This window comes from Takifugu rubripes, chromosome 6 (genome assembly GCF_901000725.2).
Source record: "Takifugu rubripes chromosome 6, fTakRub1.2, whole genome shotgun sequence".
NCBI lineage: Eukaryota > Metazoa > Chordata > Actinopteri > Tetraodontiformes > Tetraodontidae > Takifugu > Takifugu rubripes.
This window is the reverse complement of record NC_042290.1, coordinates 9188462-9206376: the sequence shown is the minus strand read 5'-3', so window position 1 is coordinate 9206376 and position 17915 is coordinate 9188462. Positions and strand designations below refer to the sequence as shown.

Sequence of the window (17915 nt, the reverse complement as noted above, 5' to 3'; positions counted from 1 at the left end):
AGACAATCAGAAAGTGAAATGAGCAAGAACACCACAAACACAACAAAACAGGCTGGCATTTATTACAGGAGGTGCAGATTATTTTCTCTAAAAAAAATATCACCCGGAGTGTCAATCCATCAAACTTGTGATTTTTGTCTTGTGGGGAAGTAAGATCATAGATCAGATGATGCTGAATGCAGGCCAATGCAATCACTCTCACACAAACTTCCATGTGCTTGTTTGCCAAAAAAAGGAGAATATTTTGCTTTTGTTTTGGTCATTAGGCCTCATATGACTAAAAAAAGATGCACATTTGCATAGTATGATTTTAAACTACTGATTTCAGTACTTTAGTAATATGATTTATCAATGTCATTTCTCCAAACCCTGTCTTGCCGAAACGCCCCATATTACGCACGCTGCCTCCCCCTTCTGGTAAAGTTAGAAAGTGCGTGTATGTTAAACCGAGGAGCACGAACTGTAAAGTTCTGAAAGTTTATATTTATCCTGTTTTGTGTGAATCAACCAGCCACTGTTATTTAATGGACACTGGCGATAAATATGGAAAACAGCAGCATTTACTATGTAGAAATGGATTAAGGCTTAAATTATCTAAATAAAATTACAATTTACCCCAAACAGGAAGAGGCCTAAATTACGCTTCATTCATGTGTGACAGTTCCAGAAGTCATTCAGTTCTAAAGTACCTCCGATGTTCCTGAGAATCCGAGCTCAAGCTTACACAGTCAGAACATAAATGTCAACACATTCAGGAAATTGGAGACAAATATTTAGGCTCTGTGTTTATCAAGCATTAACATTAACACTGTGAATTCAACGCAGTGAATTCAATCATTTGCTTCGGTTAAAGTAAAAGGTGTTTTTCCACGTTGGTATGTTTTTATTGTTAACATTACAGATTCTATGTAAACTTCTCACCTAGTAATCTGCATTGTGTTTGCTTTTGTAGCTCAACTGGGACATCTAGTGGTGATGCTGTAGTAATTCAAACCGAGGCGAGGTGAGAATCTGATCATGACCCAATGTTCAGCATCATGAAATGCACACACGCACGCACACGCACTCACACACGGTAGAGATGATGAGTTGAAGCTCCTCTTCACAGTTTGTCTGTTGACTGAAGCAGTCGACTAGTGTTTAGTTGTCATATAACTGATTTGGTTCGTTTACGTTGGTCTAGTTTACATTGACTTGATTGTTTCTGCCTCAACTTTCGCATCAGGTAAATATCCACATCATTCTTTCTTTCAATGCAAAATCGACTTGATCCTGCTCTTTTTAGTACTCTATTCACTCTTGTCTTTGAACTTATTTTATGTGTGCATTGAGGTTTGGTTAATATAGCGAGTTTGACTTGTGCTGATTAGACTTAAAGTTTAGAAATTAATGGTATTTTCCCGGGATTAAAATGAAAAACCACTACAATGCTGAGTAATTGAGTTGATCAACTCAATTACTCATTGCTGTCGTGGTTAAAATTCTGTTAAAATTTGGTGTTTGTTTAGGTTCATGTAACACATTTAAAAAATTATGCAGTTTACTGTGTAATCGTAAAGTTCATCCTGAAATCACCCGATGGACACCTTTGATGGACACCTTTCCTCAGCATCAACGTCTCCTTGGCAACACTTAGATTTACAATGTCTCGTAGAATCTACGGTTGACAGGCTCCATTCAAATAGCAGAGAATTTCGTGTGTGTGTGTGTGTGTGTGTGTGTGTGTGTGTGTGTGTGTGTGTGTGTGTGTGCGTGTGTGTGTGTGTGTGTGAGTGACTGTGCTCATGTGACTGTCCTTCACAGTCAATGATCAGGCTTCAGAGCCTAAAACACAAATGACAGATGTCATGTATTGATTAGCCTACCAACCTCCCTAATTCACTGGTGTCGTGAGCGCGCAGGAAACAACAAATGACACTTTTAACCCTGAAAACTGACATTAGACTGACATTTGACAGGACGTTGTGTCTTTAAGTAGAAAACATCTTCCTGCTTCGTCTGAACTTCTCATGTTTCCTAGGCCGGTAACATGTGTTGCAAACTTTTCCATCCGTATGTGGGAATTCCTCGTGTAGCAGCTTGCTTTTTTTTTTCCATGCTTTGAGCTGCAGTCCAGTCCTGAAGGGCTGCTGGCTTCCATTGAGTTTTCCTCTTGTCATCCATCGATCCGTTGGGGTTGCCGGGGCACGTGTGTTGCCATGTAGCTCCACGTCGTCTCCTCACACCTCTGAGCCTGGAAATCACCGCAGAGCTCCTTCACCTTTGCATGAATGTCTTCTTTATTCTGTTGTCTCCCCATCAGAGTCCATTTTGGTTCAGAAAAGCGTGTCTCTGTGTGACTGTTTTCGGGATGGATCATCACGACTGGCAGCGAGGAAAGAGTAGAGGCCACAGGCGCTATGATGACGATGATGACGGTGAGGAAACCTTTCAGGTAGACAAAAATGCAGATATTCTATAGCTGATGAACATTTATTATATACAGAGCAGGGATCATTTGTTATTATTCATAGCGGGACTGATTATAAGAGAACTTTTGGTCCAATATCCAGAATTTTTCTCCCTCTCATAGAGACAAAACCCCTCCGTGTGTTGAATCTAAATATTTATTGTGACCGTATTCCTGCATGATGGTATATAAAGTCCAGAATAATGCTGTCACAAGACTGGTACCGTATTAGTAGGACCTCTGTGTCAGGAGCCGTGACCTTCACTGACCTTGGCACATTACCATCTATAGTCTTTGATGCAATCTGTGAAGCTTTTTAATATTATCCAACAAAAACAGGAGCACGAGTCTGTTAAGTGCATTAAAGCCTCCTCGTTCTGTCTCAGAGGCGCAGCCCGTCTACATCGGCGTCCCGGCTGCACACAGACGGAAACGGCGCAGACACCATTCCTGTGCCGGTGACGCAGACAGGGAGTCCCGACACGCGCACTACGATCACCAAGTACACCGTGAACACTCGCACAGAGGATATTACCACGACAGAGAGGAGCACTATGACGATGAGGATGGTGGCGCGGCGCATCACGACTACATCGACCCCGCAGGTGAGATGCTTCCTGTTTCAGGAGTCTGACGCAAACATTTCATGAACATTTATGTAAACAAAACAAAAAAAGGTAATTTCCTTTCTCGTTATCTTGAGACCAGAAATCTACTTTCACATTTTTCCTTGCTGATTTAATTAGCATTTAATTGATCAGAGAAACACGACGTGTTTCCTCTGCAGCTTTGCTGGACACGTGCACGCAGATGCTCAAGGGACGATGATGTTGATTGCTGTGAAATTCTGCTTAAATGTTTATTATTAGTTCCAGGCAATGAGTATCTCTAACTTTTACTCCAGGTTCCAAGAACATCTCTACTATTATAGCAATAGGTTCTAAAATACAGATTCCTTAATCAACCAACAAAATCTTATTTTTTTCCCGAGTGATTCTACATGCAAATGTAGTTATTTCCAACAAGACGGCACGACAGTACTGATGCACAAGCTGAGCTCCAGCTACACGCAGCCCAGTTCACGCCACACTGCTGGTGAATGAATAAATGAAGGAACCGCCATCTTTCTTACTGGAGCAGCTCCTTTACCACCTGAGGCTTTAATCTGGGATTGGGGTCTGACTTTAATGAACTCAAGGAACGACAGCGAGTCTTGTTGTTGCTATGAATATCAGATTATGCTCGCGTTAAAGCGGAAAATAGAACAGCTACTCGTTTTCTGTTCTACACAATAGGGGCGCAGAAATGGATCACACAGCCTCAAGCACCAATTCACCCTTTCACACCCAGATCCCCACACTGCTCGTAGAATCACCCAACAGGATTTAACTATTGTGACTATCCAAACACTGAATTTGCAGCTTTGGGAGCTATTTTAAGAGTTTAGCTGCAGGGGTCAGGGATGGCACCAACAGCCTTCATATCGCTGGAGAAGCTGACAGAGAGTCTGAGGAGGTGGAAGATGGTAGTGTGAGTACTGTATGTGATTAATGTTTGGAGCCTGAGAGGCCATTAAATCTGAGGCCTTTAAGCTGATTAGAGCCGAGCAACTCCCAGCTATGTGTGTGTGTGTGTGTGTTATTTGGGGTCAATGTGAGTGTTTGGTATGTAGTAAGTTCTGCAGCTTTTACTGGTCTGTTCTGGGTTTCTCCTGAATTTTTGACCTTCATATTGTCACTTTGTCATCAGTACAACGAAGTAAAAGTGTGTTGATTCTGCAACGACGTCCTCACTTTGCTGCGTGCGTGCAAGTATGTAAGTATGGGGAGTATGCGTGCGTGGACTTCTGGGAGGAGAGTACTCGAGGGCCCTGTGGTGTGTGTCAACCCTCTTAAAGCCGCTGGCGTTTGCTGCTTTGGAGATTTCTGTGGATTTCGGCCGCAGCTTAGAGAAAACCTTTTTGTGGCGATAGATCGAACGGGCAGGTTTGACTCCGACCCAGGAGAGAGTAAACGGGATACTTGAAATAGTCAACTCGGCCATGGACTAAAACTGGAACGAGTGTCCCCCAGATCAAGGGACGGTGAGCTCAGGACTGTCGACAGAAGCTTCTTTTCTCTCATTTTTGAAGCAAACTTGAGAAGATTCGGCAGCTATGCAGGAACCTGAGGGTTCCTTCTCCTCCAGTACAGGCTGGACCCTTCCTGGCATCAAAATAGGTAAAAACTAAATCTGGCAAATCTGGAAACCATTGGTAAAAATCTATGAATGTCAAATTTTTGTTTCTTTGCAAGCCGACTAAATGCAGAATGAGCCAATCCAGTTAAATGGTTTGATTCAATTGGTTGAAACCAACTTGAAGGACGTCAGTGTGGTTTTCTGGGGCCAACAAACAATCTGAAAGAGTGCAACCTTTCCAATCTGCTGTGGAATGACCCCGGCTGGTTGGCGCTCAGACACACAAGTACTCCAAACACGGAAATGAGCCAGTCATGGAAAGAACAGCCAGGTCCCCTCCTGTCTTAGACACGTTGTGGAACATTCTATCGTATTGTAATTACATAATTGCTGATTGAGATCGCAAACGTCACGTAAAGCATGTGAGACTCGGAGCTTCACGAGTTCATGACAGTGCCTCAGTGATAATTGACTTTTTTGTGTGTTGGATTACAGACTGATAGAGGACACACACACACACACACACACACACACACACAAATGAGAGTGCCTTCAGGCATGGATGTTAATGGGGATTGATTTTCTCTGGGTGAAATTAGAAAAAATGGTTGCAGCTGATCAGCTAATCATTAGCGGACCTGAAAGTGTTGCTGTTCAATTAAAAGAAAGATAATGGACTTTTTTGGTCACTGTTTCAGATGTGTGGAAGAATAAAACATTAGTCAAGCAAAGGTTTGGGGGGGGTAAATGTACCTGAGAAAACATCAAAAGGGTTCAAGAAATGATTGACCACCAGGACGAAGGTGTGTAGTTTAGCTGCAGCATTAAATATTCCTCCAGACCCTGAAGTATCTGGCTATAAGTTCTGAACCAACAGGTGCATCACAGAGCCAGCTGTCACAGTTATTGAGTCAGTCTGTGTTGGACTGCCCCTCTTTTCATAAATGTCTTCATTTTCACCAACAGTATTTCTTTTTATTGGTCTAATAAATGGAACCTGAGCGGTTTAAGGTGTGTGTATCATGTGTGATGTCGATTAATAAAGCGTGACTGTGTTGTGGTGTAGTGTCGCCTGCAGCAGAACGACTGCGCCACATTTTGGGAGACGATGATAACATGCCGACCCCCACAATCTTCACTGAAATGGACACGCTTCAGCACGAGGGGGGTGAATTGGAGTGGAAAGAGTCTGCCAGGTAAACACACAACCTTTCATCGTTCTAGGGCCAGTTTTCACGTGAATAACAACACTTGGGTGACGGGATTCCAGAGCTAATTAATTTTAAAAAAATTCATAGGTGGGTGAAGTTCGAAGAGAAAGTCGAGGAGGGAGGAGAACGGTGGAGCAAGCCTCACGTCTCCACGCTGACCCTCCACAGCTTGTTTGAGCTCAGGACCTGCCTGCAGACAGGGAGCATTCTGCTGGACCTGGAGGGTTACTCCCTGCCCCAGATCGTGGGTGAGCCCCCACTAGCTCTGCAGCCGAGCGGACGAAAGCTTCCCGTTTCAGAATGTTGAAATGTCTCCTGACAAATCTCCCACCCCGCTTTTCCTTCCAGACGATATTGTGGATCGGCAGATTGCCGACGGCCTCATTCCTCCAGAGCTGAAAGAGAAGATCAGCTTTGTGCTGTTGAGGAAGCACCGGCACCAGACCAAGAAGCCCATCCACCGCTCACTGGCTGATCTGGGAAAGTCCTCCAATGCTGCTTCAAGTACGTTTATGTGCCGTTTTCCTGCTTTTTCAAGTACCAATCAGTAGTCATCTTGGTAGTCCAACCTGCTATTGTCATGATGCTTCCTTGTTCTTTTGCCTGTCCTTATGAAATCACCTCTGCTCTGTTTGATCATTTCTCTTCTGCTGGGCCTTGTCAGACCGTAGCTCTCAGGCTAACCTGAATCGTATTACTAGTTCGCCTAGCGGGGTCCATCGCTCCACAGAAGATCTACGCTCCTGGCAGTCAAGCAGCCTTGGCCGACTGCGTGAGTCTGCACCCACAAACACATCTAAGATTTCACAGAAGTACCAGACAAGGCTTTCCATCGACCCAATGATATAATTCAAATGAGATGAAAATGTAATTAGGGTCCAGATCCAGGGAGCAGTAAGGTCACTAGCAGTTACCTCCAGCAGGTTCACATAAAGGGGACTAAAACCCCTCCATCCTGGCCTTGGTCTGAGTCTCCTCCCAGCCAGACACGGCCAGAACGCGCGGAGTTCTGTGGACGTATCTCCCAATCAATACTGATATTGAATATAACTGTAATTCTCAATATTTTGTGTACACACTAGAATCTGATTACCGTACACATATTTCCTGCTGTCGAGCTGAGATGAAAGATAATATAGATAGACTTTATTTGAACCCTGGAGCGTTCTTTAAATTACACATCATATGGCATCATATCATCACACACACTTGGGGGTTCAGTTTAAATTTGTTTTTTTATGGATTTCTGCAATTCCTCTTTGGGTTTTTATGCATGACTGAATGTTTGGTCTGTTTGTAGATTAGGATTTCTGCAAGCAAACCATATAATGAGATTATTAAAATGCCTGAATGAAGGTTGAAGCAGTAGGTCCCATTGTGTTTGACTTGTGACTTCTTGCAAAACAAAAATTGGTGCATTCGTGGAGTTGGCTCTGCACATAATTCATCACTTCCACCGCAGTGGATAACTGGATTTCTTCCCCAGAATTCCAATTAAAAAGACATTTTCTGTTGACAAATGCCCGACTCTAGTGTTGATCTGATGACTTCAGAGCGATGCGCCCCTCAGCTCAATCACAGGAGTAATTTAAACACACGAATCGTTCACGGGTGTGTGAAGTTGATGATCACTTCCTGTATTTTCTTTGTAAAAGAGAGTCCACACGTGATCACAACTGTTGCATGAGTGCAATAAGGCTCACATATTTTCTTCTAGAGCTTCTATTTCCTTTTCTCTGTTTCATTCCAGCTCACGTTGCTGCTACTAAAATCTTTCAATTAATATGAAAAGTTGTGTAATACGTGTTTTCTTTTCCTTCTGTGTGCTCCTTTGCTGATTTATTTTTTGTGAGTAGGATTATGAAAATATGCTTGATGCTTTGTCTGGAATGCTGTGAGCATGGAATTAAATGGAGTTATTCATTAAAAATAATAATGATACCAATAATCCACAGCAGAGAGTTGAGCAACATACAGCACCCGCTGCCCTAACTCTCTCAAATACATTTAATTTCCTTAAAAAAGAACAAAAACAAACACCGAAATATCTTAAATATAATCAAACTCTGTGAAATTCATCTTTATAGAAATGTTTGGTTCATCTGCAGATCATTCCCAGAGCCGAAGCTTGAACGATATTTCAGACACCCCGAGCACAGACCAGGTAACTTTAATAATGTTAAAGAAATAATACTAATGTGTGTGTGTGTGTGTGTGTGCGTGTGTGTGTGGGTGTGTGTGTGTGTGTGTTAGTGTATCTGCGGTGACCCTAATATTTTAGTTGCTCTCACATCAATTTCAGCAATATTAAAATCACAACAAATCAAAAGTCATGATGCGTTTGAGTACATGGAAGATGTGCAGACATCTGGCATATTCATTTGTGGCTGCACATGCTTTCACGCACTCTCGACCCCCATGCCGCCACCATGACAAATGCTTCCTGTGCTGGGGAGCAACAGGTTAGAGTTAGTTAGAGACTGAAACTGCTGGTTGGGAGACCAACTGCTGAATTGACTCCGAAAGCTGCATTAACAGATTACGAGGAGGTTTTAAATCAAGCACCCACCAGCGCTCTCCTGCCACGTGCTTCCCTGGTAAGGTGAAGGGAGGGTTGCCCGTGCACGTGGCAAGAGTGATGCTTTCCTACCATCTACCAACGGGCCTCCACTCCTACTCACGCTGCCCTTCTTGCTGTCCCACCTCCTCCCCCACAGCTGAAAAACAAATTCATGAAGAAGATCCCTCGTGACGCAGAAGCCTCCAACGTTCTGATCGGTGAGGTGGATTTCCTGGAAAAGCCTTTCGTCTCTTTTGTGCGCCTGGCTCAGGCCACGACGCTGGGAGGCCTGACCGAGGTCCCGGTGCCGACGAGGTGCGTCCGTCCTTCGATCCCTCGTTAGTTCTGTGGTCTCTTTCATCTGCTGCAAGTGTCCTGTTACTCTGACAGGTTTCTCTTCATCCTGCTGGGTCCTCACGGCAAAACCAAGTCCTATAATGAGATTGGCAGGGCTATCGCTACCCTCATGGTGGATGACGTAAGCAGCCTGGCAGACTGCACCCATTTTATACTTTTTATGTGTTTGATTCCATTTCTTCATTTCCTCACAGCTGTTCAGTGACGTCGCCTATAAAGCCAGGGACCGGGATGACCTGATCGCAGGTGTCGATGAGTTCCTGGATGAGGTCATTGTTCTGCCCCCAGGCGAATGGGACCCAAAAATACGCATCGAACCTCCAAAGAAAGTCCCATCGGCAGAAATGAGGTATGTGAAATGATGACACTTCCTTACCCCCATTTGAGTATTACCTGAACCACTGTTTTTAGCATCATATCATAAATATTTCGATTTGATTCGGGCTCTCATTCTCTCATGTATCATTTTTGAACAGTACAAAGATTGTTAGTACAGTATGAGGGGGTGATTGTGTTGGATATTTACCCTTTTTTTTTGGTTCTCACTAGAAAATAGGGATCTTAGTGGCCAATAAATGTAGTATTATGTTCACAGTACATCAATAGCTGTATCTGTAGATTTTATCTATAATTGTCTCTAAAATATGCACTATGAGTCCAGAAAGGGTGATGAGAAAGAGACTAAAGCAGCTGAAAGCCATTTTCACATCCAGCATAGCCTTCAGGCTTCCTGTTTAACTGATAAATGTTGATTCTGTCAATTCTGTGCAGGAAGTCGGTCATGAACCTGAACGAACTGGGTCAGATGAACGGCTCAGCCAGCGGGGCAGCCGGAGGGGAAGATGACGAACTTCCGGCTCCACACGAACTGGGGGAGGAGCTAAAATTCACCGGGAGGTGAGGTATTTGAGCCCGTCATGCACCGGACGGGTCTTTATGGCACACTCCTCAAGTAATACATTAAATCCTTTGCAGGGTTGGGGGTGGTTTGTGGCTGGACATCAAACGGAAGGTCCCTTGGTACTGTAGCGACATATATGATGGTTTCCATATCCAGTCCATCTCTGCTGTGGTCTTCATCTATCTGGGCTGCATCACCAATGCCATCACATTTGGAGGTCTGCTTGGGGATGCAACTGACAATTACCAGGTCTCCAGAACAGCAAAAACAGCCCAACCAGCGCTTGAATCTAACAAAATGAGCTCTAATCCACTGTCTGTTCCCTTCTCCTTCCCAAGGGAGTGATGGAGAGCTTCCTCGGCACTGCTTTGGCAGGAACCGTGTTCTGCGTTTTTGGTGGGCAGCCCCTCATCATCCTCAGCTCTACCGGTCCCATTCTCATATTTGAGAAACTGCTATATGAGTTCAGCAAGTAAGACCCAAATTAAAAAACGCACACAAAATGTGGGTGAAAGGCGTGAGCAGGCTCGCTCTCCTCACAGGTCCAACAGTATCGACTACATGGAGCTGCGTCTTTGGATCGGCCTTCACTCCTGTCTGCAGTGTTTTATCCTGGTCATCTCAGACGCCAGCTACATTATAAAATACATCACCCGCTTCACAGAGGAGGGGTTCTCCAGCCTCATCTCCTTCATCTTCATCTCCGACGCCATCAAGAAAATGGTTGGTAGTGCTCGACAATCATCGCACATTCAGACAGGCAGCGCGATATCATGGCCTGCAGGGTCAAAAACATGCATTTTGCTTGTATCACAAAGGAACCCACAATACTTTGGTGGGTTTTTAAAAGAAAAGATGAGCGAAGCTGATTTGTTTCTCACAGGTTGGAGCACTGAAGTATTATCCAATCAACCGTGGATTCAAACCCGACTACATCACCTCCTACAAGTGTGACTGTGTTCCTCCAGATCAAGGTGAGTCTTTCAATTCTCTCTAATTCTGTCTCTCTAATGTAATGCCAAGTAAACAATCTTAGAGTTGATGTTAACTGAGTTTAGTTTAGAAAGAACCAAAATGGATGTAAATATTGTGCTCTCAACACTGTTAATAACTGTGTTATCTGACCACGCCTCCGCTTGGATGCATTCTAAGTAAGTACATATCTGTAGTATCAAAATAAGATTTTGTATACAAGAAAAGAATGGATTTTATTTACCTGTAGTCTTAAAATGAAATGTCTAAATAATGTGTAAGCGCCATACAGAATAAAAGTAATGTGGATCTCGTGGACAGTTGGGGAGAGCAGGTGCACCCTACACACTTTAACTTTCTTCTTCTGTGGTGTTTTTACCTACGCAGCATCTTTCCTGGCCTTGAATGTTTCAGCTCCTCTTTCAGATGATAACATGACTCTGCTGGTGAGTAACAGAACATAAGACATATAGATGCTAATAATTGCATCTATATTATTCTTTTTATTCTTTTTTTGTTTACTGGCTGGAGAATAATAAATGAGTATTCCCGTCACAGATGCTACATAATTCCGCTTTATATATCCATCTTCATAACATGAGCTGTTCGGGGCTAACCCTGTCCTCTATTCCCTTTATTTTGTCTTTTCTTTCTTTTTTCCCTCCCTCTTCTCCCTCCGTGTCCACTCCATCATCTTGTGTCCCTCCCTGTGTAGTTCAACCTGACAGACTGGAGTCAGATGAGTAAGAAAGAGTGTGTAAAGAACGGCGGTTTGCTGGTGGGGAACGCCTGTAAGTATGTTCCCGACCTGGCCCTCATGTCCTTCATCCTCTTCTTTGGTACCTACTCCATGACTGTCTCCCTCAAGAAGTTCAAGTTCAGCCGCTACTTCCCAACAAAGGTAAGAGAACAGGAAAGATCAGCATCAGTTCTTTCACTGGATTGATTTTTCCCTATTTGAAACATTGGGGGAGGTTTTAAGGAACTTAGGGACACTACAGATAGGTTAAAGGCACTGACATCCCTTTATTTGTTTTAAAATTAGTTCTATCTATATTAATTAGGCTGCCCATCATTACCTCCTGTATACTTACTGAAGTTAATAAATACCTCTGTGATGATTACTGCTCATGTGTTCTACTAAATTTACTACAAGATCCTAGTGAAAGTTTTGTGTTGTTATCACATTACAATGTATGAAAGTTACTAATTCCAGAGGTTTTGCTACATTTAGTACATTAGATATTTTTTCAAATAAACAATAGAAAGATAATCCTCTCCTCTCCTCTCCTCTCCTCTCCTCTCCTCTCCTCTCCTCTCCTCTCCTCTCCTCTCCTCTCCTCTCCTCCCCTCCCCTCTCCTCTCCTTTCCTCTCCTCCCCTCCCCTCCCCTCCTCCCCTCCCCTCCCCTCCCCTCCTCCCCTCTCCTCTCCTCTCCTCTCCTCTCCTCTCCTCTCCTCTCCTTTCCTCTCCTCCCCTCCCCTCCCCTCCTCTCCTCCTCTCCTCTCCTCTCCTCTCCTCTCCTCTCCTCTCCTCTCCTCTCCTCTCCTCTCCTCTCCTCTCCTCTCCTCTCCTCTCCTCCCCTCTCCTCCCCTCCCCTCTCCTCAAGCTCCGCTCCCTTATCAGTGATTTTGCCATCATCATTTCCATCCTCCTCTTCTGTGGACTGGATTGCCTGTTGCAGCTGGACACCCCCAAACTGCATGTCCCCACTGAGCTCAAGGTCCACTTTTGCCCCAAACACACCTTTAGTCCCTCCACTCTTTTATGTTCCTTGATTGATAAATTTCTGTCCTACAGGAATCTGTTTTCATTTTGATTTGTGGATCAATGATTGTAATAATTCTTTAATCTGTTTTTACTTCCTCCTGTTGGTACCTTTCTTTTTTCTTCTGAACGTACGTCTCCTCTTCTTCACCATCTCACACATCATGTTTTTACCCTCTATGTTTTGTGTGTTTGTTCGTGTGGCTTGGTTAGCTGAGGAAGCTAATCAGTGATTTTTCCATCTTCCTGTCAATCATGTGCTTTGTGGGTCTGGATATGTTGATGGGGTTAGACACGCCCAAACTAATCGTGCCAACTGAGTTCAAGGTATTTAATTTCCTTCTATAACATCTGTTGAAACGCTCTGAGTTTTAGAGTTTCATTTTTATATAATTACTTTGCTATCTTTAATAAGCTGAACATGTCCTCCACCACTGCATGTTGGTCTGTCTCACTTTCACAATCAGCACTGATCGTGTTCAGTCTCTTTCTCGCCACATCTGCAATATTTATCATAATGATCAATTTATTGCATCCTAACATTAACATTCTGTGTGTGTGTGTGTGTGTGTGTGTTTGTGTGTGTGTGTGTGTGTGTGTGCGTGTGTGCGTGATCAGCCTACACGTCTCGATCGTGGGTGGCTAGTGATGCCGTTTGGTAAAAACCCCTGGTGGTGGTATCTCGCCAGCTTTGTTCCAGCTCTCCTGGTCACCATCCTCATCTTCATGGACCAACAAATTAGTGCCGTCATTGTCAACCGCAAGGAAAACAAACTAAAGGTCTGGAAACAACAAACAATTATTTCTGTATTACATTAAGTTCTAGAACTACAGCATCACAACTTTTTCCATGCTGGGGTGTTGCAGAAAGGTTGCGGCTACCACTTGGACCTGTTGTGGGTGGGCGTCTTGATGGCTGTGTGCTCCTTCATGGGCCTGCCCTGGTACGTGGCAGCTACGGTCATCTCCATCGCGCACATCGACTCCCTAAAGATGGAGAGCGAGAGCAGCGCCCCTGGGGAGCAGCCGCAGTTCCTTGGTGTCAGGTAAGGCCGCACCGTTTCGGCAACTGCACCCAAGGTTTGATTAAGCCTTGAATGAGCACCGCCCTGCGTTTTTACAGGGAACAGAGGCTGACAGGGATCCTGGTGTTTGTTCTGACTGGGCTGTCAGTCTTCCTCGCTCCTGTTCTTCAGGTACTTTCTGTTATTCTGCATGAAGACCTCTGGTGAGATCTACACTTTATATTACACATTTTAAGATAGCAAACCACAGCAGTTGCTTTTGAATATTGCAGACAGAAACATTTAATAGTGTAATGTTTACTATAACTGGCCTCGAGCACGTTTCTAATGTGGTTTCTTTTACATTTAGTTCATCCCTATGCCCGTCCTGTATGGAGTGTTTCTCTACATGGGTGTGGCCTCATTGAGTGGCATCCAGGTAGCTTTAGCATGATGCTAAACAGCTTCCCCTTCTTTTGTTTGTTATTTATCCCTTTCTGTGCTGAAGAACCATAAAATCAATGCGATATTCAATTACTTTATATACAAAGTCAATACCTAATTTCTATCTATTGATCTTTCATGGTCTAGTTTTGGGAGCGCATCAAGCTCTACCTGATGCCAGCCAAGCACCAGCCAGACTTCTCCTTCCTGCGGCACGTGCCTCTGCGACGGGTGCATCTGTTCACCCTCGTCCAGTTGGTCTGTTTGGCCGTCCTCTGGATCCTCAAATCCACCTTTCTCGCCATCATCTTCCCTGTAATGGTGAGTGTAAAATCAAAATAGGAAAATAACTGCACAGCCACGCCTGAAGCTAGCTACTAATTAGTCAAATCAAGTCTGTAGTGTAATTCATAAGGCCCTGGTAAATAAAAGTATACCCAAGCTTTTCAACATTTGTTTTGTAATCCCATTTCATTAGAGAGGCGGTCTGAATCAGATATTATGTGATGGCAACAAAGCTTGAATTTAAACAACAGGTTGGCGATAGGCAACATCAATGCAGTGACTGTATGCTATGTTGTTCATGATGGGTCACAGTGATGGTTTATTGGATTATTGATTAGCTGCCTTTTCATTTCCTGTAGATCCTGGGTCTGATGGTGGTGCGGAAGATGCTGGATATGATGTTTTCTCAGCACGACCTGGCCTGGCTGGATGACATCCTACCAGACAAAGATAAAAAGAAGGAGGACGACAAGCGGAGGAAGAAGATGAAGAAGGTGGTGGAGGCCGAGAGTGACGAGGAGGTGAGGGAACCGACTCTAGACATGCATGCACGTGCAGCCACTCGTTAGTAATCAGTCTACATTTATGTGTGTCACTCCATCTGGTCTAGGTCTGTCAAACTGTTTTCTTGTTTTCTAATACTGTATGTTTCTCCTCTCTGTCCCACAGTGTTGCTGAAAAGGCACTGTTCAACACTTACGACTGTCTTTTTATGTCTGCCTCTCACTCGCTTCAAGTCTTTCGCATTAACCCTGTAGTGTGACGACAGCAGTACGAGAGGAAGGATAAGCTAACACTGTTCTATACTTTAGCCAGTAGATTCCTCATGAACAGAAAGTAAAACTCTCCAATAATTACTGTCAGGATCAGTAACTCCCCACCTTTCACAGCAAAGTGTCAAAGGTTATGACACTTCAGTTCATAAGCTGAAGAAGCCTGATGCAATATTAAAATTATACAGATCATCTATTTTTATTGTAAAATAAAATCAATTTCCTGAATCCCAGTTTCACATTAGAGCCTGTCATTCTGTCAGCACAGAGTACTGGAGAACAGGCCTGCATGCACAGCTAAGCTTCATTTTTGCTATTTTTCTTTGCTAATCCATCATAAAAATCTAAACTGTAGTCAAATCACAAGATGCCGACTTGGGCAGTTATTTAATCTTCTTGCAATTAAGACTATAAATTCACTGGAAACACAGTGAATCCACAGGTTCGGTGCCGAGTTTGCAAATTAAAAAGTGTATAGAACATGTGTGGCTATATCCTTAAAAAACTCCTGCCTTCTCCCGCATGTTGCCCACTTCCTGTTTGCTGCTCAGCCCAAGCCTTCCACCCACTCCCCAGTGAAGATTCCCATGGAGGCACTAAAGGGTGAAACCGAGCCTCTCCCTTACTCACATGAACACTCCAGCCCCTGAGTGTGAGTACACTGACCCTTCCTTTCACCTCTTGTTGCGTCTGATTTGTTGGAGTTATTTCATTTTCTGATGCCATTTGCTGAATGTGACAGATGGAGTGTTTATAGGATTTTCATTAGACGTTGCATATGGGAACCATTTTCACATTCATTTCACATGCATGTATAAAATAAAATGTATTTATTGAAATGACACAGTCTGTTCCAATCTTCCCTTCTGAACATAAGTCGTGTAATAAATATCAACATGTAGATCATTATGAAATCTATCATGTTGCAGCAAATTCTCCTTTTTTCTACTGGATTTCTTCATCCTCATGATCTCTGTGTCTGTGTGTGTGTTTGTGAACTGTGCATCTGTTTACACACTTGTGAATGCCTGTTCTGTTGTGGGCACATGTTCTCTTCGTGCGTCTTTGTGTGTTTCTTTCCAGGAGGCCAACCTGTACTCAACAGTTGCATCTGATCCCACCGAGTTAGACCGCAGGTACTGTGTGCTGCAGCTGAACGTGCCTTACAGCGCTCTGAAGTACTCACCTGACAAAAACACTGGCTGGGACAGCAGCACCTTCAGAAACACGCACTACGCTCATTTATAGCAGCTCATTTATAGCATTACTTGTATTTGTATGCAGGTTGAATGATTGTATTGTGTTATTTTAAGGGTTGCTTTTAATCTGCAGGTTCGTACGTTGATTGGAAATAATTCAGAACACTTCCATAGACAGTAATTTGTGGTACATGTGAGCATCTTGAGTTTAGATAAGAGGTTTTCAAAGTTGATGCTGCCCCCTTTGGAGAAACTGGGAACTACAACACAATGATGCCATGGATTCCTCCCATGCTAAATATACTGTAAGATGCGCTGGATTTTCCTCCCATGCTAAATATAACTAGAAGAAAAAGCCCTTGGTGATTGCAGACCTGCCCCAAGCATGTTATTCCCCACATATTCTGACCTGTAGTATAGTAAACAGTATATATTGGCACTAGTCATATAAGGTTACAAAATAGTATGTTGCTTTGAAGATAAAAGGGCAACCTTCCACTGGACATTCCTGAAAACTTCATTAAAATCCATTTATAACTTTTTCAGTTATTCTGCTAACAAATGCCAGCTGTCACGTGTCCTCTACGTGGAGGCAATAATGTTAGTCTGGTTTGTAAAAGCTAAAATTAGTTTTCAATGTGAAATTCCCAGTCAGGTTAAAACCTTTTGGACCTCCATGAGCTGCTTGTGCCTTTACCTTTAACTTCCTTTGCTTAATATGCGCCCTTCTTGGAAGACCTCTGCTCTCTGCTTCCTGTGGTCACCTGAATGATCAAACTATAAACCAGACATTTGTGTTACTGTAGCAGTGTCTCATCACGAGTAAACCAGGAGTTGTTTTATTTTCTACATTTTCTATTCAGTGTCTTAAAAATTACACTAGTAATTATACTACTTTTACTGTAATGTCATTGTTTTAAACAACCTAAATTTTTCTTTTGTTCCAGCTCTCATTTCTTTTTTCAGTGTTCCTGCATGGATATTAGCTTTGACGCCTTCATTTTGTTTCAATTTCCCTTAACATGCTTCCTGTCCCACCCCACCCCCGCTTCTGAACATCACTGCAATCAAAACCTGTCAGTACAAGTTCACATCTTTATATTTTGTATCCAGCTGTATGAGTTTATATTAACATAAATGCATTTTTAGGCTTAGGAAGATTCATTGCAGGTCTCTAGGGTAGCATATGAGGTCAGTCTTTGCACCTAAAACTGGATGAATGGGGGTTGATGGAGGAGTAAAGAGTTCCACCACTGTTTCTCAGCATCACTCTGCACCTGAAGATCTCCTGCCCCCCCTCGCCTGCCCACTCCCAGATGAGCCTCGACACCGGAGACCCTTCGCCACACCCGTCTCCGTGCCAGCCGGTTCCCGCCGTCAGCATCCAGGTGCAGTCAGTCAGTGAGGAGTCCAGCTCCTGCTCCACCCAACACTTCCTCTGCCCTCCTCCTCACAACACGCCTTCATGCAGAGTTCACAGAGACCTTGAGAGAAAACTGCACGCTCACTTTGGTGACTCCTGTGCTGAGACTGTTCTCTAGGAAAGCAGGAAAATATCCCTGTTGCCCTGAAACCACCCAAAATTTGACTGTCTCTTAATATAATATGGACATTATGGTGAAACGGTTTGTACAGGAGGCCATTCATGTGTCCCATTAGTTAATCCCTTGAAACACAATAAAATTTGACCTTAAATCTTCCGTATTGTTACCATCGGGAAAATTAGGTGATTCCGATTAAACTTAAGGTAACATTGTATTGAAGGCGGTTGCAGACCAATAACACTATATTGAGGAAATGAATTCCAGTTTAATGG

The 17915-nt window shown here is 43.5% G+C and overlaps 1 protein-coding gene across 1 annotated transcript; it reads left to right on the top strand.

Annotated features, from left to right (window-relative positions):
• Positions 1-950: 950 nt before the first annotated feature.
• On the top strand, positions 951-16881 carry slc4a5b (solute carrier family 4 member 5b). The gene is made up of 27 exons (XM_029837944.1): positions 951-1003; positions 2303-2417; positions 2836-3054; positions 5694-5823; positions 5926-6086; positions 6187-6342; positions 6503-6610; positions 7947-8002; positions 8556-8713; positions 8789-8876; positions 8950-9104; positions 9527-9652; positions 9731-9905; positions 9995-10128; positions 10199-10379; positions 10540-10630; positions 11016-11074; positions 11344-11529; positions 12608-12721; positions 13013-13174; positions 13262-13440; positions 13518-13590; positions 13769-13837; positions 13990-14163; positions 14487-14648; positions 15452-15552; positions 15984-16881. Exons 2-26 carry the CDS (start codon positions 2351-2353, stop codon positions 15548-15550), a joined length of 3282 nt encoding a protein of 1093 aa, XP_029693804.1. The 5' UTR covers positions 951-1003; positions 2303-2350; the 3' UTR covers positions 15551-15552; positions 15984-16881.
• The last annotated feature ends 1034 nt before the right edge of the window (positions 16882-17915 follow it).

Coding starts and splice junctions, on each gene's coding strand:
- slc4a5b (XM_029837944.1), top strand. CDS start 2,351: ATGGATCATCACGACTGGCAGCGAGGAAAGAGTAGAGGCCACAGGCGC. Junction 10,631..11,015: donor CTGTGTTCCTCCAGATCAAG/GTGAGTCTTTCA, acceptor TTACCTACGCAG/CATCTTTCCTGGCCTTGAAT. Junction 11,530..12,607: donor GCCGCTACTTCCCAACAAAG/GTAAGAGAACAG, acceptor TGGCTTGGTTAG/CTGAGGAAGCTAATCAGTGA.